The sequence below is a fragment of the Eremomyces bilateralis genome (genome assembly GCF_010015585.1).
Source record: "Eremomyces bilateralis CBS 781.70 unplaced genomic scaffold P152scaffold_19, whole genome shotgun sequence".
NCBI lineage: Eukaryota > Fungi > Ascomycota > Dothideomycetes > Eremomycetales > Eremomycetaceae > Eremomyces > Eremomyces bilateralis.
Window position 1 is genome coordinate 147,542 of NW_022985085.1, and position 24,460 is coordinate 172,001.

The 24,460-nt window shown below is 53.4% G+C and overlaps 8 protein-coding genes across 8 annotated transcripts; 6 read left to right on the forward strand and 2 right to left on the reverse strand.

Moving 5' to 3' along the window:
• Nucleotides 1-3,076: 3,076 nt before the first annotated feature.
• P152DRAFT_102873 (DENN-domain-containing protein) lies at nt 3,077-7,191 on the forward strand. Its single transcript, XM_033673567.1, has 4 exons — nt 3,077-4,062; nt 4,153-6,288; nt 6,361-6,618; nt 6,673-7,191. The coding sequence occupies exons 1-4, from the start codon at nt 3,429-3,431 to the stop codon at nt 7,113-7,115; spliced, it is 3,471 nt and encodes a 1,156-aa protein (XP_033531842.1). The 5' UTR covers nt 3,077-3,428; the 3' UTR covers nt 7,116-7,191.
• A 637-nt stretch (nt 7,192-7,828) lies between these two features.
• P152DRAFT_460715 (DAO-domain-containing protein) lies at nt 7,829-11,021 on the forward strand. The gene is made up of 6 exons (XM_033679978.1): nt 7,829-8,038; nt 8,100-8,809; nt 8,865-9,124; nt 9,173-10,462; nt 10,524-10,553; nt 10,616-11,021. Exons 2-6 carry the CDS (start codon nt 8,244-8,246, stop codon nt 10,702-10,704), a joined length of 2,235 nt encoding a protein of 744 aa, XP_033531843.1. The 5' UTR covers nt 7,829-8,038; nt 8,100-8,243; the 3' UTR covers nt 10,705-11,021.
• A 142-nt stretch (nt 11,022-11,163) lies between these two features.
• P152DRAFT_460718 (uncharacterized protein) lies at nt 11,164-11,644 on the forward strand. The gene is made up of 2 exons (XM_033679979.1): nt 11,164-11,419; nt 11,475-11,644. Exons 1-2 carry the CDS (start codon nt 11,291-11,293, stop codon nt 11,565-11,567), a joined length of 222 nt encoding a protein of 73 aa, XP_033531844.1. The 5' UTR covers nt 11,164-11,290; the 3' UTR covers nt 11,568-11,644.
• P152DRAFT_460719 (DUF647-domain-containing protein) lies at nt 11,189-13,647 on the forward strand. The gene is made up of 5 exons (XM_033679980.1): nt 11,189-11,660; nt 11,747-11,810; nt 11,963-12,300; nt 12,389-12,433; nt 12,487-13,647. The coding sequence occupies exons 1-5, from the start codon at nt 11,628-11,630 to the stop codon at nt 13,207-13,209; spliced, it is 1,203 nt and encodes a 400-aa protein (XP_033531845.1). The 5' UTR covers nt 11,189-11,627; the 3' UTR covers nt 13,210-13,647.
• Nucleotides 13,648-18,338: 4,691 nt separating this feature from the next.
• On the forward strand, nt 18,339-18,977 carry P152DRAFT_375031 (regulator of G protein signaling superfamily; the record flags this gene model as incomplete). The annotated part of the gene is made up of 1 exon (XM_033675594.1): nt 18,339-18,977. A coding segment is annotated over one exon (639 nt), but the record flags the coding sequence as incomplete, so codon positions are not given.
• Nucleotides 18,978-20,529: 1,552 nt separating this feature from the next.
• Nucleotides 20,530-21,732, reverse strand: P152DRAFT_401763 (mitochondrial folate transporter-like protein/carrier; the record flags this gene model as incomplete). Its single annotated transcript, XM_033676626.1, has 2 exons — nt 20,530-21,281; nt 21,336-21,732. The coding sequence occupies 2 exons, from the start codon at nt 21,730-21,732 to the stop codon at nt 20,530-20,532; spliced, it is 1,149 nt and encodes a 382-aa protein (XP_033531847.1).
• Nucleotides 21,733-22,332: 600 nt separating this feature from the next.
• P152DRAFT_421379 (ubiquinol-cytochrome c reductase subunit 7) lies at nt 22,333-23,290 on the forward strand. The gene is made up of 4 exons (XM_033677164.1): nt 22,333-22,507; nt 22,573-22,681; nt 22,733-22,786; nt 22,840-23,290. The coding sequence occupies exons 1-4, from the start codon at nt 22,392-22,394 to the stop codon at nt 22,942-22,944; spliced, it is 384 nt and encodes a 127-aa protein (XP_033531848.1). The 5' UTR covers nt 22,333-22,391; the 3' UTR covers nt 22,945-23,290.
• P152DRAFT_460726 (uncharacterized protein) lies at nt 23,176-24,355 on the reverse strand. The gene is made up of 4 exons (XM_033679981.1): nt 24,000-24,355; nt 23,791-23,846; nt 23,549-23,703; nt 23,176-23,488 (listed from the first exon to the last, which is right to left on the reverse strand). Exons 1-4 carry the CDS (start codon nt 24,092-24,094, stop codon nt 23,444-23,446), a joined length of 351 nt encoding a protein of 116 aa, XP_033531849.1. The 5' UTR covers nt 24,095-24,355; the 3' UTR covers nt 23,176-23,443.
• Between the last annotated feature and the right edge of the window lie 105 nt (nt 24,356-24,460).

Consider the following 24,460-nt stretch of genomic DNA (forward strand, 5'->3'; position numbering starts at 1 on the left):
CCCCGAGACATCACTGTTCACATCCTACAACCGTCTCCACAATGCCATAATTATAGTGGACTCGGCGATCACAGATGTCAACCCGACACCGAGCGTCTCTGGCAAATAGCCGATCCGTAGATCCCTCCATTCCGGGCGACGACGTGCTGAAGATGTGCAAATGCACCGTATCTGATCAGCGCGAGCTGTTGTTTCATGAGTTTCATCCTGTCACCGCACATCTGCACTTGAAACCACGATCGGTGGACCCTTTGGATTAGCCGACCAAGATGAGATCTCGGAGATTTTGTGGGCGCCTGGTATTGCGTCACAGAGCCTATCGTGGTTGCTGTCGTCAGGGTTCATATCTTTGAAAATCGACCCGGTTGTTATGCTCGGGCTACTAGTAAATTTCCAGTCATGACGTTTACGATTCTGAATCGAGCGATGTTGGGGTATAATAGAGTGGGGTCTATCCTCTATGTAGACTATGAGGCATGAACTCTACCGGTATATAAGTTAAAGATTCCTCAACATCATACAATGCTTCGAGCTGCAGAAATCATCGTGGTCCGGGTACTTGGACTTTTACGTGCGATAATGCTACTGGCCGGGTTATAACCCAATAAACGTATGGTGCATTGCTTTATTGTCATCCCAGCTCATACTACCGTGTACCTAATCCGGTACCGTGGCATCTTCTCAAAGTCCATGGATATTCGATGCTTGCATGTGGAAGGGGAGAAGCCCAATTGTTTCACAAGGTACCAACTTCCAACCGACGTCGACGACATCGTACCAGCACGGTTCTCTTCACACATGCCATCCACGTGTATTTCCGCCGTTTCGGTTGGTCTACCGGATTGCTACAAATAACCCGGTCAGTAATACTTACGGGATATCATTTCAACTCCCATTCCTGCCCCGTACTTAGCCGGGTACATCTCACTCTTCCCACGGTTTCACAGGCCACAAGGTAAGCCGAGGCGAACGCGATTGGCCGCAGCAAACCCCATGGCAAGCGATGTCTACCATATTTGCCGTTTGGAGACTGGAACGACCGAACTGAGGGTTCTGCTGGCCATTATGATGGATATTAAAAGACCTGTGATACATCGATGGTGGGAAGGTGCACAGACAGCGCGATATTGCGGAGTGCAATCTGGGATCGCTCGGTGGCGTTCCTGCTCTGGGTACAATATTCTGGGGTTCATTAAGCTTGATTACGGAATACTGATTGCCTCTATCATGATTCATGGGTAGCTGCGATCGCGAACCGCCAAAAAAAAAGCCATATGCGCCGGACCTGTAAAGCGGAGTAGTACGTGGCACCGTCGTTCCCGTTTCTCGGATCGTGGTTGTAATCCCACAGATAGCTCCCGCGACCTTTAACAATCTGATACCTAGTGAGTGGTACGAATGTAAGATTCAGTGGTTAGCCAGACGGAGAGGAAAGATGATAGGTACCTGAGCAAATTTCATCCTTCAATATCCGCATACTGGTACCCAGTTGAGCCAGTGTCTTGAAGCGATCCAGAATTCCAAATCCAGCCATATACCCGATTCATACTCGGTACTTTATACCTGGTCTGCACGTTTATCCCCGCTATCAATCAACTTTGCCCTCTAACAACTTAATACGAATATGGTGAACGTGAAAGGGTCCCAGGATTGGATATCAGAACTACCCTTGGCCCAGGGGGTTGAAAGACTGGCAGGACCAAAAGCACGGCACAAATTCTAAAGCGCAGGAATTGATCAACAATCATTCAACAATCCACATGCAAGGGCGATATCTCGGTAATCTGTCCTCCGTACGCATACACAATAGATGGTCGTAAACAAGGACTGCTGGTCGCTGGACGCTGGAATCAGGAACGCACAGGCGCATCACCGAATATCATTGCCAAAAGCGATTCCGATCGCTCCCAAATCCCACTACCGGATCAGTCAAGTCTGCCCCTGATGCAAGGCGGGTTGATGGTGCGAGGGGCTGTCATTGGGCCCTGCTGGCACCTGTTACACTAGATAGAGCGGTAGACGGTGGTAATGTGGTTAGTGCCATGGCCTGTGAGCTGACGCTAGGTGCTAGATGCTTGTATAATTAGGTACATACTGTGTGTAATTCCTCATTCCTGTGGTGCCAATTGCCATGGAGGCTGGCGGGGGAGGGTCGTCGTCGTCAATGTCGAGGGGTCGACATGAATATCCCTTGCTGATTGCTCGGCCGGTTGGCGCACCTCCTGTTCGTCCTAGGTCTTATCCCGAACGGGCGTTAGTCGACGCACTTCGCAACTCTGTTTCTCCCATTCCCACACCACCTTCAAGAAATCAAGCCGCTTAGAAGCTTGGATAGGGCCAGAAGGAATTCCATGAGGCTATTGAGACTTGAGACTTGGGCGTGGTGGAAGTGGGCGCTGCATGTCAGATTGTCTGGTGCTATCTTGCCTAACTAACACCGACTTATTTCCAATTCCCTCCCTGTATCTCTAAACACTGGTATCCGACATTCGTCCATGTATCAAAAACTATTAATGTCCACGACTGGCGTTAGAAACAGACGGACCCAGTATCCTTCCCACACGTTCCCCTCAACAAACGTCAACAGTTCAACACCATCATCATCAGCACCCAAAACTTCCGCAACAACTGGGGATTCCGCTACCCCCTCTCCAGCTGCCGTGGAACACCCGCGCCGTCCGCCCTTCACTTCGAACGCTCGCCTCTCACAGATCGCCGCTTAGCGTCTGCGACAGCGGCTCGATTAACCCTCTTTCGCGCCATGAGACCAGCTTAGGACCCTGGCTCGCTTGATTGAGAGGGCGTTCCAATATCTCGAAGGGCAGACGCCAGAGAGGAACAACAGACATTACTTAGCGGTCGGCGAGTTTCTCTTCAATTCAGTATTCCAATCCATCTTTTCGGCCTGTTCCATTTCTGAATCACGGGGCTTGCAGCCCGCTGCTGTCTCCTCGATCTGCATCCTCGTTGACGTATTGTTCAGTCAGCCCGAGTCGCAGATCTCAGCCTGTACAGACTACAGACAACAGACGATCGATAACCTTTGAACTGCCCACTCCAGTCCTTGTGCCTGGCTGGTGTTGTGCACAATTGTTGACATTTGCACACGCACACACGCAGCATAGAGACACTGAATCCGAGACTGCCGCGGTGCACAGGACGCTTTTGCAGGTGTCGTTGTCGGTTGAGTGGTGGTACAAAAGCAACCCACGTCCGCTTGCTACGAAAGAGACGGCGTTTTGACGACAACGTTTACATTGCCCACAATCACGAAGATTCCGCATTTGATGCGTACATGAACTCTCGAGCTCTTGGATAATTAATCATACTTCCATCTTCCACGTTTATACGCAGATCCCTCAAATTCTTCCCCCGCGATCTCGAACCTCCTCTATACGATCACCTTCCCTCACCAATGCTACGCGGACATGGCTAAGATGGGTCCAATTCCTCCCAGCCAGGATGGTGTGCCTGCCCCGCTTGCCGACTTCTTCTTTATTGCTGGCATTGAGTCCAGTGCCGTGGTCGATGAGAGCCAGATACCCAATGGGACGACCCCACAAGCTCCCGAGCCCACGATCGAGGCGATCGCTGAAGACTCCGCGTTGGAATCCGAGGGTGAGGAAGAGCATAAACGGCAGTCCGGAGAACAGTTGCTGAATGGCGATGCACCCGCGCAACGGAACCGATTCAGCTACGAGATAAGGAAGTCGATCACGAGCTTATCCGGGCTGGAGAAGACGACGACAACGTCAAGCAACAGAAGCAGTGCCACGATTCGGCCAGCTCCCTCTCCAATCGGTGGATCGGGCCTCTCCGATGAAGACTTCGAGCATGCCCTGCGCAGGTTCGCTGCCGAGCGAGATACGTTTTTAGAAGAGATCCAATTCACCGCCGGAGCGGTCGCGCCACAACCGACGACGAAACCCAAACCGCGACCGAAGACACAGAGAATCATAAGTGAAGATGCTCCTGGAGGGGTGCGATCGAGTGTCGGGACTTTGAGGAGGCGTATCTCAACTATGAGTAGTCTGAAGCGGCAGCCATCAACGGCAAGGCAAGGTAAGCGGAACAACTCCTCGCATGATTAGAGTTTTAGCAGCGGGAGCTTGCCCATTCGAAGGGACCTTTGTACTAACTGCGATATATCAGCGTCCATCCGAACGGCCAAACGTCTTAGCGGATATAACTCGGTCATTCCGACCCCACAGCCTTTCAAGACGAGCCCTGATATGCATCCTCTCAAGCGGAGGTACGAACCCGTCCTGCTCGACCGATATCCGCCGAAGAGCATGGTTGATGAGCTCAAGAGGCGCCCCCAATTTCCCGATTACGTCCCAATGTTCACCTTTCCAAACGACATAAGCGTGGTTTCGGCGGACGAGAGACCTCGGTCCACGTGGCACGGCTACGTGATGACCAGTGGGGACAACTCCAAGGTCTATGGCATCTGCGTGATTATCTGGATGCCGCTCAATCCGAAGACGGCAGAGGCGCTGGAGCGACAATGTGAGGAATGGCGAAAGGCGAACATGACCGCGGAGGAGCGAGAGCTGGCGAGCAGCCTTGGTGAGAGACTCGCCGTGGAGCGCGCGAAGCTGTCAAGTTTGCTCGCGCGTCTGCCAAACATGCCATCGGGATCATTCGAGCGTGAACATCTCGAAGACCAGATCAGCGCGGTGGAAGAGCGCATCGGCCTCATGACGGATCTCCTCCGGCCAGTGCGTCACGGAGCCGCATCCAAAATCGAAGGTTTAACGGATGGCGAAACCGGACTATGGATCCCGCGCGCTTATGGAGTGCTCGGTCGCGATATGAATTTGACGAGCTTCTGGAAAGAATGGCTGAAAGCAGTCGTCGTTCCCATGACGAACGGCGCAATCTTGCGTGTACCACCAAGCTCTCCGAAGATCGGCATGTGGCAGCCTCTAGAACGCTACGTGATCAACTTGTGTGTGGAAGCGCTTAGCCCGCTTTCGTCGAAGACGCAGGTGGAGGTGTCGATTCGAGAATTGCGATTGTATGCGCGCAAGGAGGCACACAACGAGCTGCCTGGGGCGCGGAACACCGATCTGTACGCGCTCTTCCGCTGTCTCTCCGTCGCCAATGTGGTCACGCTCATGGAATACGCGTTGATGGAATCGCGGATCATCCTTTTGTCCTCGCACACCTCGATGCTGCATCTTGCCAGCGCAGCCATCTGCTCGCTGCTATACCCGATGAAATGGTGCGGAATCTTCATTCCCGTTCTCCCATCGCGACTCATCCAGGCCCTGGATGCACCCTGTCCATACATCGTGGGCATTGAGCGCCGGTACGAGTCGGTGGAGCTTCCTGACGATGACTTTGTGCTGGTGGACTTGGATTCCGACCTGATCGAAAGCACTGCGCCACCGACGACCTTGCCTCGTCAGCACCGACGGAAGCTCGTGTCACTGTTGCAGCTCTCGGCACGTCATCACATCCAATTCGGTGTTCCGACTGGTCCTCCGGCATATGCTGTGGAATCGCTCCCTCACAATTCCTTCTCCTCCGAAAACCCCACAATCTTCAGCAATCGACCCACCACCTCAACTTTAGCCACCCTCGTGGCCGTGAACTCCGCCACCTACGGCGACGCGACAGGTTCGACCGGCATCCGACCCCCCATCTACAATGGTTTCCTCCAGGCCCGCAACGACCAGAGCAGAGGCTCGGAGCGTCCCACCACTTCGTCCACGATGGGCAAGGCCCCATCCCCCCCCTCCCCCAAGATCTCCCCCGTCTCCACCCACTTCCCACCCATTCCTAGCACGCCCATTTCTCGGAGCGATTCCGGCTATGCGCTGCAAGCCACCCTGCGCGAAAAGCGCTCCGGACACTTTGACGGATCGTCGCGTCGCAGCTCTTCTGTAGGTTTCCTCCCGCTCCGTCGACGCCTTTTCAGCAGGTCGAGGCTCGCACCCCAGCACGCGTCTCATACGTCTCACACGTCTCAACAGTTCGGCGTCGATGGCGCTCCTCCGTTCCGCCGACCGAGCCAGCCGTTCCTTGGCCATACTCCCAGTTCCTCGTCGTCCAACCTCATGCACGAGTTCCGCGCCCCGTCGTCGTATGCTCCGTCCGTGTATGCGCAGTCCACCCTGGCGGCGTCCACGATCATGCCGGGCGTTTTGGTCCAACCGGTGAGGAATACAGAGACGACGCAATGGGTCGAAGGGCATTGTTTGCAGTGGCGACCGTACGATGACAGGACGACATGCACCATATGTGCCGAGAGGTCAGACGAAGGGATTTATGTCTGCTCAGGTACGATTCCTGATTCAGTTTTCAGTTGTCATCATCTTTCGATTGCTTTGTCGCTAACTGCCTTGAACCTAGGCTGTGGTCTCTCTGCACATTCTCGATGCACCCTGCAGGTCTGCCTCGTCTGCCCCCGAGCATTCAAGCCAGACCATGTGAGAACCGCATTTGTTCGTTGCTTTGCGAGCCTCTTCTATACATATCGACGTTCCTTAGCACCGGCAACGGGAGACGTGAAGCGATCAGGCATGCTGTATAAGTTCAACATGGAGGGCTACATTCGGAACTTGCCTCATGATATTGCGGACTATATGCAACTGCTCAGGGATACGCAACGTGAGTATCGTGATAACGTTTGAATTGCGGGCTTTACTAAGACTTCCCCTTCAGTCTTCAATGAGTTCCTCCACGAGCGAGAAATGACGCCGGCAAATGACCCGTCAATCAAGCTATTTGACCAGATCATTATGGCTAAGAAGAACCGAGGACGGACGTCTCTGTTCTCTAAATCTTCCACCGACTTCCTCAACGACACATCCGATCATCTGTGGAGGTCTGCAGCCGCAATGCCTCCCACTTCCCGAGTTCCAGGGGACTATCGCCAGATTGTCAGCCGAAGTAAGTTTGAGACCGTCTCTGTCCAACACCCATGGCAAAGTCTCGGTATTAATTGTCCTGTAGTCCCTGCGAAACTTGACCCTACTCTAATGAAAGAACCGCGCGTCATTCAGGGGGCTCCTCGCTTTTCCCAATCGCGCACCACTACGACTCGACGTAAGCCCATTCCGTCGATGCTCGGACCGGGTCTGCCTCCCCATCCTCCGCCGAAGTGATGAACCGCTATGTAGGGAGCCTTGTCTTCAGACGAAGTAAACGATTGCTCGACCACTCTCATCTCGCCTTTTCCGCCGCGCCCATTCTACTTCTGTTACCACTCGATCACGGTTTTCCGGAGGGGGCATACGTAGCACCTCGTGCCAAGTTTTCAACGCTTCGCCGTGCAGCAGTTCGTTCGGGTCCAACCAAAAGCGACGGAGTATACGGCGTTAATTGAGATTGTTTTGTTAGACCATGTGCGGGTTGCTATTGATGGGATCGCTGTAGCTTGGGCAGTGTCTGGGCTCACGAGTTGTTTTATGTTAGGGAATAGGGGGATGTCTGTCCAAGTCCGCATTGGGGAGTCGATGTGTAGTTTGGATAGGTCCGTGGCAATGTATTAATAGGAACGTCTACTCGGTTGAGGAATGGAAAATGGTTCAGATCGAATCCTCCATGCATTTGCCTGCCGGTATGATACACCACCATCTTCACGACTCTTTTTTTTTAGCCGGAATTGCCCATTCTAGGAAAAGATGAAACCCAAGAAACCCTTTTGATTCTCAATTGTTCCGGATGCAACTCCAAAGACCAAATTACACCACTCAGCGGCGGAGCTACCCCCTGAGTCCGGGCTGTGATCCGATTAGTGTGGGGACATTTGGGGCTCTTCTCGCCCGAACATGAATTACCCGCAACTGCGTCATCTGAACACTCATCCCCTTGACTCCCTCACATGTCAGCCCCCACCCAGAACAGCTAATGGGGAGTATTTCATCCAACGCGCTATGTCAAGACAACGACCATTCCACAATACCTCCCGCACCGATTCAGTTTTTACCACGACGGCCCCGAGAACAAGGTTACCGTGTCCTGCTCCTCGAAAATGTCACCCCGTTAACCCCCCTACGGCGCCTGGTGCTCCCTCAGAATTTCTCCGGTTGGTTTGATATGTTATGTGTTGATCTCTCTTGCTAATTGCTAACCCGTGCGAGAACCAGACTCGCGACGCCGACTTTGAAATCTGCGAGCTAGACAACCGACCGTTTATTATCACATCGCTAAGAGGCTTCCCAATTACATACAAGACCCTACACATTCCTTGAACCTTTGGGGTTCCTAGAAGACCTCCACAACTGCCAAACATGGCGCGCGGACGACCCAGCCGCTTCCTTCGGCCCCTCCTATACTCCGGCGGTGCCATTGCTGGCACTGGGGCCATACTCTACATCGTCTACCGCCCCCGACATATTCCCGGTTCCGAGAGGGCCACCGTGCCTCCGCCAACATATGGAGAAGGAGGCGTCTTTCGGCCCCCGGCGTTCCCATTGGTGAAGCCCAGGGAAGAGCAGATTGAGGCTCTAAAGCGGAGTGGTATGGACAACGGACTAAGCTCGGGGGTAATTGGACAAGCGCTTGGGAAGATCTCCGATCCCAATGCTTGGTTTGCAACAGGAAAGACCATTTCTCCCCCGGCTGGCGAGCAATTGTCAGGTGCAAGGATAGAAGAAGAAGAGCCATATGACCTCCTCATTATTGGCGGAGGGGCCACAGGTACTGGAATAGCACTGGATGCTGCAACCAGAGGGTTGAAGGTCGCGTTGGTGGAGAGGGATGACTTCAGCAGCGGCACCAGCAGCAAAAGCACCAAACTAGTACACGGCGGCGTCCGGTACTTGGAAAAGGCTTTCTGGGAAATGGACTACGCGCAGTACGTGAAACTATCCGCCTTTGGGGATCCATCAAGGTTGCTGAACATGGCACAGGTTCAAGCTTGTCATAGAGGCGCTGAGAGAGCGGCGATATTTCTTAGACACGGCACCACATCTCAGCTCCTGGCTCCCAATCATGATCCCGATCGATAAGTGGTGGAAGGTCCCATACTTTTGGTCCGGGACAAAGCTATACGACGTCCTTGCGGGCGCGGAAAACATTGAGAGCTCATACTTCTTGACGAAGAGCAAGGCACTGGATGCGTTTCCTATGCTTAAACAAGAGGGCTTATGTGGCGCCTTAGTATACTATGGTGAGAGCTTGGGTCATCAGGTCAAGTTGTGAAGTCTAACTGAGGTAGATGGTGCGCACAATGACTCTCGCATGAATGTCTCCCTAGCAATGACAGCAGCGCTCTATGGCGCAACTGTCGTGAACCACATGGAGGTAACATCCCTCGAGAAGGATGCCGCTGGTCGAGTGTGCGGAGCGAAAGTCAAGGATCTGGTACCCGGTCGGAATGGTGAGAAGACTTCGGAAATCACCATCCGAGCCAAAGGGGTCATCAATGCTACCGGTCCATTCACCGATGCCATCCGTAAGATGGATGATCCCAGCGTACAGGAGATCGTGGCGCCCAGTTCTGGCGTCCATGTCATCCTCCCCGGCTACTACAGTCCTCAGCACATGGGACTGATCGATCCTTCAACTTCCGATGGTCGCGTGATCTTCTTCCTGCCATGGCAGGGAAACACCATTGCGGGCACTACCGACACTCCCACCGATATCACACAGAACCCAGTTGCGAATGAAGAGGAAATCGGTTGGATATTGAACGAGATTCGCGGTTATTTGGCACCGGAAATCAACGTTCGTCGAGGCGACGTCCTCGCAGCATGGTCGGGGATCCGTCCGCTGGTTCGAGATCCGAAAGCACAGAAGACCGAGGGGCTGGTCCGCAATCACCTTGTCACCACTTCCGCATCCGGGCTTCTCACCTGCTCGGGCGGTAAGTGGACAACGTATCGCGAGATGTCCGAAGATACCGTCAACGAGGCCATCAAAGAGTTCAACCTGACCATCCGACCGATCACGCACCCTCCACGGATCAGCGGGACCTGGATCACCGACGACGCGGCGAATCTGAACGGCCAGTGCCAGACGCAGAGTATCAAACTTGTCGGCGCACACGGCTACTCCAAGACCCTCTTCATCAACCTCATCCAGCACTTTGGAATCGACACCGAGGTCGCCAAGCACCTGACCGCGGCGTACGGTGACCGCGCCTGGACCGTCGCCGCATTGTCTGCACCGACTGGCCTACGGTTCCCCATTCGAGGCCAACGGCTCTCATCCCTGTACCCGTTTGTGGATGGCGAGATCCGGTATGCGGTCAGGCACGAGTACGCTCAGACGGCGGTTGACGTGATCGCCCGTCGGACACGACTGGCGTTCTTAAACGCGCAGGCTGCGCTAGAAGCATTGCCGATGGTCATCGACTTGATGTCTGAGGAGCTGAGCTGGGACGCGAATAGGAAGGACAGGGAATGGAGGGACAGCGTGCAATTCCTCAAAAGCATGGGGTTGCCGAAGGCGAAGTTGAATCTGACGAGGAAAGACGTGGAGAAGGGGAAGGTTGGGACGTTTCCTGGTACGTATTTCTAGTCTTGATTTTCGATCAGAGGGGAGATGTGCTGACAATGCGTGCGTAGATGAGGAATACAAACTTTATGCTCGGCACGGTGAGTGAATACCTTCCCATGCGTCTAACTAGACTTTTTGACTAACATTTCTCTTCCTATAGACAAACCAGCAGAGGTTCTCGAGACTGATACGCATTTGGCTGCTGGACATAATCCCGTCATCGGGCAGGCTTCACCTTCAAACAAGTGAAACTGCGGGACCCGTGGCATCAGTGCTCATACTACGGCATTTGGGGGAATCATTGCATCTATAGATTCTTTAGAATAGCGCATGTCCAAGGTCATGGTGAGGTTATGGGAACTCATTGCATCACAGTCCATTATTAGACACCTAGACCCAACGATGGCACCTTCGACAGAAAGAAACTACTTGAGAAAATATATGGTATTGAGTTCCAAGTATTGCAGCTAGAACAATCATGTCAGCGGGTTAAACAATAAGCCAACCACAACAATGGTGTTTTCGGCACAGTCGTAATAAATAGGTAACTGTATATTATAGGAATCAATGAGTTTCATCGCTTTTCCTACCATTATGCCCATGAATTCATGATATCTTTCGTTAGCTGCCTGTGGTTAATCTCTCGACAGGGATACATCCTGGGCTGCTGTTTAACTTCAATTCAGCTTCCATATTTTCCTGCGCAACTTTCATTTCCATACAAATCTCCAAACACAATTCTATTTAATTAATCGATGAGGTTGAGAACAGGTTATTGAGCATTGATTGAAAGTCTCCAATATCTCCTCCTTCCTCCCCGCAGCCACCGTAAACAATGGACGCAGCGAGGATAAAGTCGGCGACCACGCCGCAGGAGATAATCGAGCGTGACGAAGCCGGCAATATCAGAACGACGTATATCCTCTCCTCAAATGGAGAAGGTCGAGAACGGCTCGACCTCTTGGTTCGTTCAAATGTTTGACGAGGGAAAGTTCATCGTGGATGACAATTCTAAATAGCCCCCTCCACGAAGCAAATCGGTCCCCGAGCAACTCCTGGACGTATTCTTGCCGGCGGGATATCCCCAGAGCGTCACTGAGGATTACATATAGTGTGTAACACGGGTGGAGTATTTGCAGTTTGTCTCTCAGTCAGCCGGACGCTGACGCAGTATGGGGATTGGGTGGGTTAGTTATCAAATCTACGTACGTGTGCGGTCAGGAGGCGGCAGGCCTTAGGCCTTATTGCTCCCTACTCTATCCGTTAGGAGTCCGGTCTGACACCTACGTAGGACTCGCTTCAAGCATTCTCCAGCTCGATTGCGGGCATGTTTGCCTCCCGAGCAGTTCTCGAAGGTGCGTCATCCAGAGCCTTTCTCCGCCTTGTCTACTGTCCCTGGGGCAGCCCAGAAAAATCGCCCCTACGCTTAGTATCACCAGGGTGCCTATACGACTGCTGGTTGAAATGAGGGGGTGTGGAGGAGCCTAGAAAGGGCTGACGTCAACAGGCGTCGGTGTGGGTGATGCGCAGGCCTCGCCGACTGCGGCTCTCCTGCTCTCAGTCATCCAGGAGTCGGTAGGACGGATCGCCACGATCTTATTCGCGCATCGAGTAGGGACGGCGCTGGAGCCTGAATGCAAGATGTTCCGGCTCGCAGCCGACGTCTTCAACGACACGGCGATGGTGCTGGACTGTTTGTCCCCGGCGTTTCCCAAGACGACGAGGGTTCTGATGCTCAGCATGGCGAGTGTGCTGCGGGCTTTGTGCGGAGTGGCGGCCGGGAGCTCAAAGGCGAGCTTGAGTGCGCACTTCGCGAAGCAAGGCAACCTGGCGGAACTAAATGCTGTATGTCTTCTAACATCTTTGCTCGCTTGAAGTTGTGACTTGGAATTCGAGGCTGTCGTAGTTTGAGATGGCACTGACACTCCAGCAGAAAGATTCGAGTCAGGAGACTATCATATCGCTCCTAGGGATGCTCGTACGTTGGTTCTTTGTGATTAACTTGCTGTTAGGCTAATAGTGCCCCAATAGGCGGGCAGTTTCGTCATCTCTCGAGTGACCTCGCATTCCGCAGTGTGGACATCACTACTGATATTGATATCCATCCACCTCTGGACGAACTACATGGCAGTACGATCGGTAATCCTGCGTACCTTGAACCGACAGAGGGCCAACATCGTCCTTTCAAGCCTAATTGGCTCCAGCAATCTGCCATCCCCGCAGGAAGCCTCGCACCTGGAGCGCATATTCGAGCGGCCAGGCCTCCTACGCTGGGTGGATGGGCGCATCCTAGGGCATTGCATGATTGGCGTCGAGCTGAGCTCCATTCTCCGTCAGCTTCCCGGGGCAGCGTCCAGGCCCAGCGGGAAATCACGCATATATCGGTACGATCTGGCACCTCAAAAGATTCTCGGCCTATTCGATAAAGAATTTTATGTGCTCTGGTTCGATACAAGGACCCGGACGGCGTATATTGCTTTGAAAGAGGGGTGTCAACCAAGAGATCAAGTACGCGCATGGTGCCATGCACTACTTGTTGCAAGGAAATACGATCTCAAGGGTCTTGAGGTGCCAGCGGACCAAAAGACCGACTACGATGCTGTTCCACCTGCCCTGCAGCTCTTAGCAAAGACCGGTGACGAATTGTCCCGGAATTTCCATGCCTACGAAGACAAGCTGCAGTCGGCCGGTTGGGATACGACGACGATCCAGTTGGAAACACGACCACGAATTAGGATTTCATTGAGCGAATGAAGGCCACTTCCTGCACGTACGCTGTATAATTATGGATTGTACGTTCGTCCAGAAACCTAAATTGAGACCTAGATGAACCAAGCTAGCGGGGGACGACAACATAAGAGCGTCGAAAGCGCCAATAGTCGGTTCATGCAGTATGAGAAATCATACATGGCTGGCGCCGAAACTCGCAACGAGCGAGAACCTCGCAGCGCCGAAGTTCAGCCCGTTCAGCACGCGGGCAAAGCCTTCAACGATAATCAACACACACGATGAGTGTCGGTGATTCACCAACTGTCCCCGTACGCTACGACTTACGAGGGAGCAGAGCACCTGGCTGATGAGACGGGCAACATGATATCCCGATTAGAACCTCCGATTTCTCCGACAATAGATTCAGTGCATCAATTAATGAGACAATCATCATGCGCCACGAAAGTAGCCAGCGATGCATGGATATGGGCACCAAAGTTAAATATCTGGTCCCAAAACGCCGCGACGAATCTGCTGGCTGTACTACAATCTAGTCAATTGATCGGGCAGGCATTCGTCCAGTTCAACCCGCTCCAGCGAGCCGATGAATAAAGTGTAACAACATCCTCACCCAGTCACTCTCATCACTCATGCATCGATAGCCCTCACCCAATATGAGACCGGACCGAATGGCTGGCCAGTGGGATACCCATGCTGCGTGCGTGATGAACAGATGAAAGCAATTTCAAGCTCATCATGCGATGGAGGGGGCAAGTTTATTTTTGGATCCCATGCGCGAGGCCGACCGAGTTGCAAGCCCGATGAAAGCAAACTTTTCATTTGCGACCATGTCCTCAACCCTCACGGATCAGTGACCGGTGGACGATGACATGCCATCATGTGTCTTAGACATCCTAAGATCTCCATGTTACGAGAGGTTGACAAACCGGTGGGTTCGGCGCCGTGCCCATGACGATAACGGCCGAAGTCCGAACACGAGAGCGTCCCCGAGGTGCAGATTCGGAGTGAAAAGGGGCAATCTTCTAGAAGGCTTCTAGAAGGCGGGTTGGTGGCGAAACAGCGATCCAATCGCGCCACAATCCGTGCTCCGGTGGAACGTGTTACATCATGGGTGTTACATCATTGGTTTATTTATCATTCCATACCGCTGAGAACTACATCAGCAAGCCCTTTCGTGAGCCGTGCGTTGACCGGAAGGAGAAGGTGAGAACTGGGAAGTAGAGAGGGGAGGGGAGACTCGCTGAGACTTGAGAGGTGGACGGAAAGGCTCCACACCCTGTGGGCTATCGGATGTCGAGACTCCATTCAATCGTTCGTTGAAGTGATGAACAATCACAGAGAGTCTGTCACCTTTCCGTCTTTCACCCGTTTTCCTAGTGCATAAATCTCTGAGCCAAGGCTCCTCGCTCTCTCCACCACGCCGCCATCCACACCACCAAACCCTGGAAACCATGGACTCCTATCCCGGGCTTGTCGGCCAGGCACGCAAATCATCGCATATCCCGATGTGCAAAAGCATATCCTGTCTCGGCGACCCTTGACCGCTTCTAAGTTCTAACCTCACGGCTCACGATGTCTCCTTGCAACTTGCAACCCCTTCTGGTCCGTACTCCGTCCAGGCGTCCACTCCCTTGCATTCTGATTTCTGCCGTCTGCGCGATCATCTTACAGATCGGCATTCAGCAGGGAACAGAGAACTGTGGGGATATCCGAGAAATGAGCAGAGGAGGATTACCCGTTCGGTCAGGTCTGAAGAGTGCCAGACGCAATTCGGTGCCATCAGCCTGATGCACATTCCGTGCGGTGTGCTGTGTACATTCGTACGCCTTGACTATCAGTGTGAAGATGAGTACTCGACTGGACACTGGTAAATGACAGGTCAGCGCAGCCCTGCGATAACTGAGAAGAGGCACAGGAAGATCCAGGCATCCATGGATCGATAATTCAAGGCTGCTAAGTGCCAACTTGTTGATGAATCGACTACGATGTGTGGACCTCTGAATTCTCAAATGTTCGCTGCCACTTTCAAGCGTGCATTCCGCCTTGTGTTTATGAAATTTCCGACGTTCTGGCCCTTCTGGACTCAGCTCTTAACTCACGGCTAAAATTGAAATATTTGGAAACGCGACGTAACCGGATACCATTCTTTTTTTGCAGATTCTCAAACGGACACGCCCATCGAAACGCGTCTGTCTCGTCGGACAACTGAACTGACGAGGCTTGCAAACAAGAAAACCCCTCCACGCGGGAGGTCGGAGAGCCGCTGCTGCAGGCGCCCGAGATGGGGCCCCAAAGAGTCCAGATGCTCACACCATCCTTCCCTGCCGTAGGGCAGTGTGACCTTCCGTTTCACGGCTCACCTGGCACCGGTGGTGTGCCCGTACATGTATCAGATGGGGACGAGATCAACCTTGATCGTCATCGATATTCAAACGGAATGGATTGACGGTCACACTATTTCTACTAGCCATGAGGAGACCCTTTATTTGGCATGCGATATTGACCATCGGATCGAGTAGGACTGTAGGAGCAACCCCCAAAGGGGAGTACAGCCAAGATGGCGATTGACGAAGACACTTCTGAGGTTTCAGCCCCTTGAATGATGAATCAAGCATTCAGGCTTTGTCCAACGGTGGCAAAGTACCACGCAAAACCGTGTCTTCAGCGGGCGGCGGCAAGATCGGATAGCACCAGAATCCAGATGGTGGGCGCCGCACGCCGTTAGCGGTAAGCCGTGGCCGTCACTTGCCGTTGCCCACTGGCCATGCCGCGAGGACCGCCAGGAGATCACCTTACGCCGAAGTCAAGACTCAAGAGAGTTCTGATGGACCGAGAATCATCATGCAGAGCGAAGGAATCCACATGAGGGTGCTGGCCAGCGGCCACTGTTGAGAGTTGAGTGGGAGCCTAGGATCCACATTCCACTGTCATCGGCCATCACTCAATCGCGCATAAACTTTGCGCGGCGCGTTCTTGCGGCGCTAGCAGCAATTTGTTAGAGACATGGTGACTGTGGAGCCCGAATCTACCAAATGGGAGGAAGGAGAGACGAAGGAGATGTCCGTGCCACCGATGCGGCGTAGAAAGTTTAGGCGTTTGACGTTATCCTGAGCTCCACCTGAAGGCGCGTCACGAGACATGCATCTGATTCTGACTGGATCAGATCATTCATCAGTGGGCGGAATAGCAGTGGATGGGGGTCGGTGCCAAGAGCTGTTATTTATTATGTATAGTATTGGTTAGTCGGTTCCCTCAATCACCTCAAGTCCTCAAACAGTCAATCACCTCCGAATTTCGATACTCTTGAAACAATAAACCAGCTCTATACAATTTTCTACTATTACGTCACATAGAACTCCCATAGCCCTGATGATGAAATAAGGTGCGAACAAAGCTCCCCCATCAAGATGCAGAACAATAGTACCTGAATTCAACAACTTCCAAGTGGGAGATCCCATTGGATCGGAGTCACCGTAATTTATTTGCCGTATTTAAAATGAGGCCATCCATCCCTGGTCAGGGACCGGCTTTGTCGAGTTTTGCATTTGGTTTAGCGCTGGGCGGTGGCCAGGGGCGCACAATGACGGGCGGTAATTGGCCTCCAGGTCTCACGCTAGAACACCGAGGGAATGTTCGCTTTGACGCTTCTGCGGGCTTCTTGCTCCAGTGGCTCTGTGGCTCTTTCCTTCCCTGCTTCCTTCCTTGTTTCTTCCAGAGTTCCAGCGATTCCACGGCGTGCACAGGCCATGAATTTCTGGGGCGGCGCACGGGGCAACCGCAATTCAGCGCCTTCTTTTACCTTTTCTTACGAGTTCATTTCTCTCCTCGCGCGTGTCCAAACCAACACTCCAAAGCGTCCAATTGTGGTCAAATCCCTAAGAGGCAAAATCCGTGTATGTAGCCTTATGTACGCCCACCGACTCCATCACTGCACATAACCTCCGCTTCTCACGCCCTTCATAATACTAATACTACACGTACCACCACCTGCTTATCCAAGACTTTCTCCTCACTTGACTTCCTCTCTTTAGTCATCGACACCTACATACCACATACTTACTACCTTCTTTGTCACCCCATCCTCACTCATAAGTCGCTCACCGTGCCCTTCTTGGCTCCGATATCAATCCATCTGGTCCATATCACCCTCCCTCACCCCCAGGCACCCAGCTGTGTCTTGCTAAAAGGCTTCTGTTGTGCCGCTTGATCTGCTTGTCACATCCGCTGCGCCACCATCCGCACACCCTGCTCCGACCAGTCGACACACCTTGTCTTAGGCCCCTCAATTCTGTCCCTCCCGCCGCTGCTGGTACCGACCTTCCAGAAACCCCATCGCTCCTCCACTTCACGGTACGGCTTCGTGCAGAGTGAAGAGAAAAGTCGTCGGCTTATACGTTGACTATCGAAAGCGTACATCAGCCCGTCTTGCCCTTCCGTTGGCTTGTTGGCTGTGTCGAAACGCGGCTCGGGGAACACGAAGCGTTCCAGCGTCTCACATTGTTGCGACCTGCCCAGCAACCACCTCACCTTTGAGAGAGGAACCTAGACACGTCGCAGCATCCGCAGACGCTGTGCTGCTGTGCCGGTCGTTCCGTTGACTGATTTCTTAAACCGTGTGCATCTTCAGGACGTACGCACCGCCTATATTAATCGACCCTTTCCACTGCAATTTGTTGGGAAGGCGATCGATCGGCATTGCCGCTCTACTTCGCCTTGAACCTGCACCGAGAGCCTTTGTGGCACGTTGATGTTGGTTGCACAGTACCAGATGCCAGGGCAATAAATACCGGCCTCTCAAGAACGCTACTCGACGTTACCCCCTCTTTTCCCTTCGCCCTGTCGAAAGACCCGGCAGTCCCCTGCCGAAGTCTTTCACGCTGGCGCTCCGCGAGCGCTTTAGACGGCCGCGACGGTTTGCATCTCCTAAAGTGGTTGCTGCCGGTGGCGAGCGTCGTCCAGCCAAAGATCATCGTGGAGATCCGGCCTTGAGAGCCTCCGTCATCGTCAAGCGTTCACCAGTGCGCGATATCCCTGTGCACATAAGCTCGACGGACTCGTCTCCCCGCTGTTCCACCTTCCTGGACGACTTCAATTCTCTTCCCGGTGTCTCAGGGCAAACGAAGACACATCCGGATGTCAGAATGACGGATTGTATGTCTTCATCACGGCCACTGACCGTGGCCATTCCTCGCTCTTTCAATGCCAACGGACCTTTCTGCGCTCGAAGACCGAACCTTTCCGAAATCCTCGCAAACACCGCCCCTCCGCCGTGGACACTTAGTGCTTTCATGGCATATCTATCGCAGAATCACTGCTTAGAAACTCTCGAGTTCACCATGGACGCCTCTCGTTACCGAAAACACTACAGCAAATTAGCCGGACGCTACGCCAATCTCCATGACCCGACTGCGACCGAAGATTGCCAGTACGTTAAAATGTTATGGCAACGTTTGATGGATGCGTACATCGCGTCGAACGGTCATCGTGAGGTGAACTTGCCGGGCGAAGTCCGAGATGAGCTGCTGTCCCTTGCCCCACCATCCCGACCCGAAGCTCTTCCCCCCCATCCCTCCTCCCTCGATCCGGCCGTCGACAAGGTCTACGAACTCATGTCCGAGAGCGTACTCGTTCCGTTTTTGAATTCCGTTTGCCCGCAATCGGCGCACCCGGCGATTCAGGAATCCAATGAATACGGAGATTGCAAGGACGGCAGCCTCACCCGAGCCCTCACCCGCAGTTACGACGAACGGGCAATCCATCGTCATCCCCACGCACATCGCTCATCCCCCCCCCCTCTAACCAGCAATTCATACCACCCCGTCCCGCAATACAATCGCGTATCCGCCCCATCTTCCTTCACCCCATTCACCCGTCCTTTCGTCAACATCGGCAACCACACCTCCCGCGGCCTCACCCCGCTCTCCACTTCCACCTCCACCTCATCCGGCACCAACACCCAGGCCACCTCCGATGTCTCCATGGACGAATCCTCCTCCGTCGACGGCCTCACCTCCAGCGGCAGCCCCGACGAAGAACAGGGCATGATGACCCCTCCCACGACCCCGCCATCCTGCCAATGGGGCTCGACCCCACCGCACACCGTCTACGCCGGCGGCGCGGATGTGTCGATGGACAATATCACGTCCGCGGCGTCGGGATCCGGGTCGTCGCGAGCCAGCTCGCCGCGCAGTTCCAGAAGTGAGGGGGCGTGGAAGAAAGTGAGTCGAAGTCTGGGGTGGAAACGGCGGCCGAGGGAAGACGACCTGCAATGATCGTTGCAGTCGCGTTTGTTGATGACGATTACGACGGGATGAATTGTGCTTCATGAGCTGTTTTTACGGTACACATCATTTATGGGCCCTGGCGTCGAAGCGAAGTCGACGAGAGGAGAGCTACGAAGGTTCGAGGAAGCGGATTTCGTACCTCGGCATCGTCGGCCGCGTCACGCGATCGGGTCCTATTCGCATTTACAGGAGACATGTTCGGGGAGCTCTCACCGTTCCCCCCAAAAGAACCGGGAAATTCATCCGGATTCGATGCTCTCCCAGCACGGAAGCAATATTTTGCAGTCCGCACCCGCATGGTATACGGCGTCTTGACTCTTGCGAGTTGTTTTGAGATTTGGTTTTTTGGGAGATCTGGACCTTTTTCGGTTTCTTGCATCATTCTAGATCGGATGGGTTTTGGCACTGCATGAGATGACCGTGGACGTGGGAAACCCCCAACCGTCCAGATTAGATTTCACGACGATATGGAGAGGCTGGGTGGCGAAAAGTGTACTTATGTAGCTCGGAAATATCAAGATTTAGGTGGCCGGATGAGCCGCTTGATTCACACCCTTAAGCCTCTTTCCTGTTGTTCAAGTGCAAGTGATCACGTGGAGCGGTGATAGTAATCGAAATCCAGTTTTCCGTACATTGGAAATTCGTAGGTGTAGTATGTACAGAAGAAGAGTTTAAAGTCGCGGTGGAAATGCCCGATGATGATGCTCAGGAGAGTACGAGGTCAGTTCCGCCACAAGATCGTGAACCCTCCCATCGCAAAATCCAAGGGGATGCCAGACTTCAACAGTTTGTTCCTGTCATCGTACTCCATCCAACGCCCGAGATAGTCGAAAAGAAACATTCCTCAGAAGGCCCCGACTTGTATCGTCTAGCCCATGCACAAGGATGAGAACGGAGATGGCGATTGCTATGCTCAAATACGTGAAGAAATGCTACCTGGGGATATCAATCTAGAAGGACGGGCTAGCGGCTGTGGAGGGCCGCTGGATTACATGGTCGGACGTGGGGTCGGACGTCACCAAATGCCACAGACCCGACGGGGTCCCGGACATGCTCGGGATCATCTATGATCCATATCCAGCATCTCGTTCCCTTCCTTCTGCAGCCGCGTGATGGCCGCCTTCAACGTCTCGAACGTCAACATCGTCGTCATCGCCGCCGGTACGGCGCGGATCATGTTCGTCCCCATGCCGTTATAGAACGACCGCCACCCTTCCTCGTGCAGGATGGCGCGCGCCGTTCGGATAACGCCTCGGTAGCGCGGCATGTTGATCATCCCGTCGGACGATGCGGTGCCGGGGGCTCGCGAATGCACGCCCTGGCCCAGCCCGCCGCGGAAGGAGATGCCTTCGTGGGACGGGGAGGGGGCGATGCGCTGCTGGGTCTGCAGGCGGGTGCGGAGGACCTCGTGGGGATAGGTGGCGGAGGTGGCGCAGACCTTGCTGAGGAAGGTGGCGCCGAGGATTCCGAGCCAGTGCATGTCGTGGTCGTTGGGGGAGGCCTCGCCCATCTCGAGGCCGGTGAACTGCATCTTGAAGAACTCGTACAGGGGGAATTGGATGGCGACGTGGGAGAGGCCGAGGAGGGCGGGGGTGAGGCCTGAGTAGAAGGCGCGGAAGCCTTCGTTGCGCCACATCTTGCGGGCGGCGTCGAGGGTCGAGCGGTAGTACCAAGGCACGTTGGCTTCGGCGGGGGTTCGAGGGTGCATCTGCGACATGAGTCGGGTCTTGATGACCCAGATCGGATTGGTTGCGAGCGTAGAGCATGCGCCGGCGGTGATGGAGGCATATACTCGGCCGACCCATTTGTTCTCTGAGGAAAGTCAGCCATGTCAATCCCCTCGTATCCCTCTATGAGGAGATATACCTATTTGTGTATAGTAATACTCCCTTGACTTCTCATAAACGCTCATGTAGACTGCCCATGTCGGCAAATATCCCAAGAGCATGGGTCCCAGCCCTCGGTACAGTCCCCGAAACCTTTCTTCTCGCCATATTACTCTTGCTGTACCCATCATGCCATTATATAGCATATGCGATGGCGCTCGTTTGACGCTATGTACGCTGTATACCCCCTGGGCTTGCAACTTCGTTTTGATGACGTCGAGCGGACATGTGACGATCCCCGATGCCATCCCGGCCATGGCGCCGCAGAAGCTGTTCACCGTCGTGCTGGGTAGCTTGGTGCAATACAAAGCGAGGCGTGCGTTCGGTTCGGAGCGCGTCGTTTGCACCGGTGGTGCAGACGACGGGCCTCTCGACATCGAGCCCGGGGCATACTGTGACCGCTGGGATTCCGAAGCTTCGCCCTCTCGGTTTGACATTCCTCGACGCTCGATCGGCGCCGCTCCTCTGATTCAGCTCGATAACCGTGGGACGGCTAGCTCATTCGCAAGGGTCGGCGGATGACGAAGGTTCGAAGGTTCGAAGGGTGAGGGTCGATACGTGCTATCGGAGTGCCTTTGGACCTCCGTTCGCGAGGTTGGTCCGCGCAGCACTCCGAAAACACGATGGCTAGCGATTGGAAAACTCCATTTACCAGGGACAAGGTGGGTGCGATCAATAGGGGAGACGGGGAGGTCAATTGTGGGATCAAACGAGAGGAATTCGAGGCTAGCGTGGAGATATATTGTTATTGAGAGGTGGAGGTTGACAAATGCCCCGCGAAAAGACGAGACGCCGGATGGCGGCAGGGGAATTGCACCAAGCAGATTTATGGCCTCAGGCTGCAAGGCGTAAAACAGATTACATAATATCTTAGATCACGTCGACGGTGATTGGCTATGTCATGTGACACAGTCCATCTCGCAACCTTTTCGACTTCATGCCATTGAGGTCAATTGTCCTGTAGCGTTCTGGTTCCCCTCGCCATCCATCATACGTTCATTGGGTCTTTACTCCCGACTCTTCCCAATCTGCAGAGATGTCGGCACCACATTTTGCCAATTTCGTCGTCAAGAGGCCATGGCTTCGGGCCTGGATGCAGCCGCTGGCTAACTGGTATGCCAACGCCTCGGGATATCGTCAGATCGGTCTGAGGTAAGTTCATGCTCGGTTCATCGCCCATTGTCGGTTATGTTATGGGCTGACATGAGAGCGGACAGGGCCGATGATTTGATCCCCGAAGAAAGCGACATCGTTCAGCAAGCCTTGAAGCGACTACCCCCGAAAGAAGCCTACGACCGTGTCTTCCGGATGCGAAGAGCTTTCCAAGTACGATCACCAAGAGTCTTGCTCAATATTCCATCCGACTAACAGCTATAGTGCTCGCTTTCACATCAACTGCTCCCGAAGGCAGAACAGACGACCGCAGAACAGGTCCGTCGCATCTTCCACTCCAACCCGAGGCTACCATGCTAACAACATCGCAGGATGTCCCGTATCTTTCACCGATCATCGAAGCTATCGAAGCCGAGCAGAAAGAGCGGGCGGATATGGATGCTATTGTCGTTGCGCGCCCGAAGGCGCAGCACTAAGCTCAGTCGAACCGCATCTCCACACCGTTCTTTGTCAATATTGATAGAATGTACAATACCAGAGGAGTGTCTCAATACGAACGATAAGAATCAGTTATACGTTTGTGCCGAGCATCCATAGCCAAGAGGCTTGACCGACCAGCTGATATGAATTGAATCTTGTCCCATATTGTATTGATTCACTCTCGGGCAGGATCGGAACTTCCCATTTGGTCCCATACATGCATGAGTATTGTGATGCCGGGTTTCATTACGGAAAGGGTTCTTTGTCGGGGTACATACTTGCGCGACTCACGTAGTACTTCATGAGATCAGAATTGCTATGTAACATGCTACAGCTCACTTGAGTAAGGCCTGTTGGCATGACATTTGTGTGAACGATTCCATACTTCCCGCCATCCCCACTAAACCCCACTGCCATGTTCATCTAATTGCCATGAATAGTCTGACACAGACACTACGCCGACCATTGGACGCGACTCCCCGGGGTTAAGCCTCCTCACATTCCAGATCGAATGGCCGACTTGAACGGATAAATCTGTACCTATTTCCTGTCAGGATCTGCATATACATTATGCCTTCCAGAACGTCAGAAAACACTTACTTTGTTCCAATCCCACACCTGACCAACAGTATATGGATCCGCCTTCAGCTTCTCCAACAACTCCTCCTGAGTAGCTGCTCGCGCTAGCAGAGCGCTCCCGACCATGGGAGGAGGGTCTTTAGAGTCCGGAGGTGGATGAGAGGAGAGGAGAGCACCTTGAAATTGTTAGGGGGTCGTCTGTATATCTCTGGTTCTCGGTGCTTGGAAATCTGTTCATCGGCAACCAAAGAAGTTCAGCGTACCTCCCATTAGCCAGAAGCCGGATTCAATGCCTGGCTTTAGTCCCGCGAAATGTTTTCTATCGAGCGATTAGATACTGTTTATAATCGATCACGGACGTGCCATCTGATTGAGAAGATGAATCGATGACGTTGGGGTAGTATCGATGCTTCCTGCGGGATTCGACCGAGCATCGTACAGTACATAGTATATAGGACAACGTGAGACTTACGGACGCACTTCCAACCGTCGCTCAAGCGCATTCTCCTGATCCGGTAAAATCACCAGCCATTCGTTGTTCGCCGATGCGTTGGAAGACGACGCCATGGTTGCTCGGAACACTGGTCGATTGAGGGACAACGGTATCGGTAGACGCCGTGGGGAGGAACGTAAGATAGATTGACGAATCATTCGCGCGTCAGGGAATATCCGTCTCCTGTTGATGCTAACGGTTGAGATGTCGCGAGCAGATTAAGGCAGGTTTTTCTGTTGTTGGCAACAGACAGATTCCTGTGATGGCCTAAACTGCGGGAGATCGTGATACGCCCTAAAATTGACATCGTTCAAATGAGGACGGTAGGATCAGAATCTCACCCAATCTACCCTGCTTATCTAGGAATTCAAGTTTGCTCGACATATAAATATGCTGTATTGAGTAATATGTATCACCTAATAAGGGATTATTCCTTCGAT

Coding starts and splice junctions, on each gene's coding strand:
- P152DRAFT_102873 (XM_033673567.1), top strand. CDS start 3,429: ATGGCTAAGATGGGTCCAATTCCTCCCAGCCAGGATGGTGTGCCTGCC. Junction 4,063..4,152: donor GCCATCAACGGCAAGGCAAG/GTAAGCGGAACA, acceptor GCGATATATCAG/CGTCCATCCGAACGGCCAAA. Junction 6,289..6,360: donor AGGGATTTATGTCTGCTCAG/GTACGATTCCTG, acceptor CCTTGAACCTAG/GCTGTGGTCTCTCTGCACAT.
- P152DRAFT_460715 (XM_033679978.1), top strand. CDS start 8,244: ATGGCGCGCGGACGACCCAGCCGCTTCCTTCGGCCCCTCCTATACTCC. Junction 9,125..9,172: donor TGGCGCCTTAGTATACTATG/GTGAGAGCTTGG, acceptor TAACTGAGGTAG/ATGGTGCGCACAATGACTCT. Junction 10,554..10,615: donor CAAACTTTATGCTCGGCACG/GTGAGTGAATAC, acceptor CTCTTCCTATAG/ACAAACCAGCAGAGGTTCTC.
- P152DRAFT_460718 (XM_033679979.1), top strand. CDS start 11,291: ATGGACGCAGCGAGGATAAAGTCGGCGACCACGCCGCAGGAGATAATC. Junction 11,420..11,474: donor GAGAACGGCTCGACCTCTTG/GTTCGTTCAAAT, acceptor AATTCTAAATAG/CCCCCTCCACGAAGCAAATC.
- P152DRAFT_460719 (XM_033679980.1), top strand. CDS start 11,628: ATGGGGATTGGGTGGGTTAGTTATCAAATCTAC. Junction 12,301..12,388: donor ACCTGGCGGAACTAAATGCT/GTATGTCTTCTA, acceptor ACACTCCAGCAG/AAAGATTCGAGTCAGGAGAC. Junction 12,434..12,486: donor TATCGCTCCTAGGGATGCTC/GTACGTTGGTTC, acceptor GTGCCCCAATAG/GCGGGCAGTTTCGTCATCTC.
- P152DRAFT_421379 (XM_033677164.1), top strand. CDS start 22,392: ATGTCGGCACCACATTTTGCCAATTTCGTCGTCAAGAGGCCATGGCTT. Junction 22,508..22,572: donor TATCGTCAGATCGGTCTGAG/GTAAGTTCATGC, acceptor GAGAGCGGACAG/GGCCGATGATTTGATCCCCG. Junction 22,787..22,839: donor AACAGACGACCGCAGAACAG/GTCCGTCGCATC, acceptor ACAACATCGCAG/GATGTCCCGTATCTTTCACC.
- P152DRAFT_460726 (XM_033679981.1), bottom strand. CDS start 24,094: ATGGCGTCGTCTTCCAACGCATCGGCGAACAACGAATGGCTGGTGATT. Junction 23,847..23,999: donor CGACGGTTGGAAGTGCGTCC/GTAAGTCTCACG, acceptor ATCGCTCGATAG/AAAACATTTCGCGGGACTAA. Junction 23,489..23,548: donor AGGTGTGGGATTGGAACAAA/GTAAGTGTTTTC, acceptor GACAGGAAATAG/GTACAGATTTATCCGTTCAA.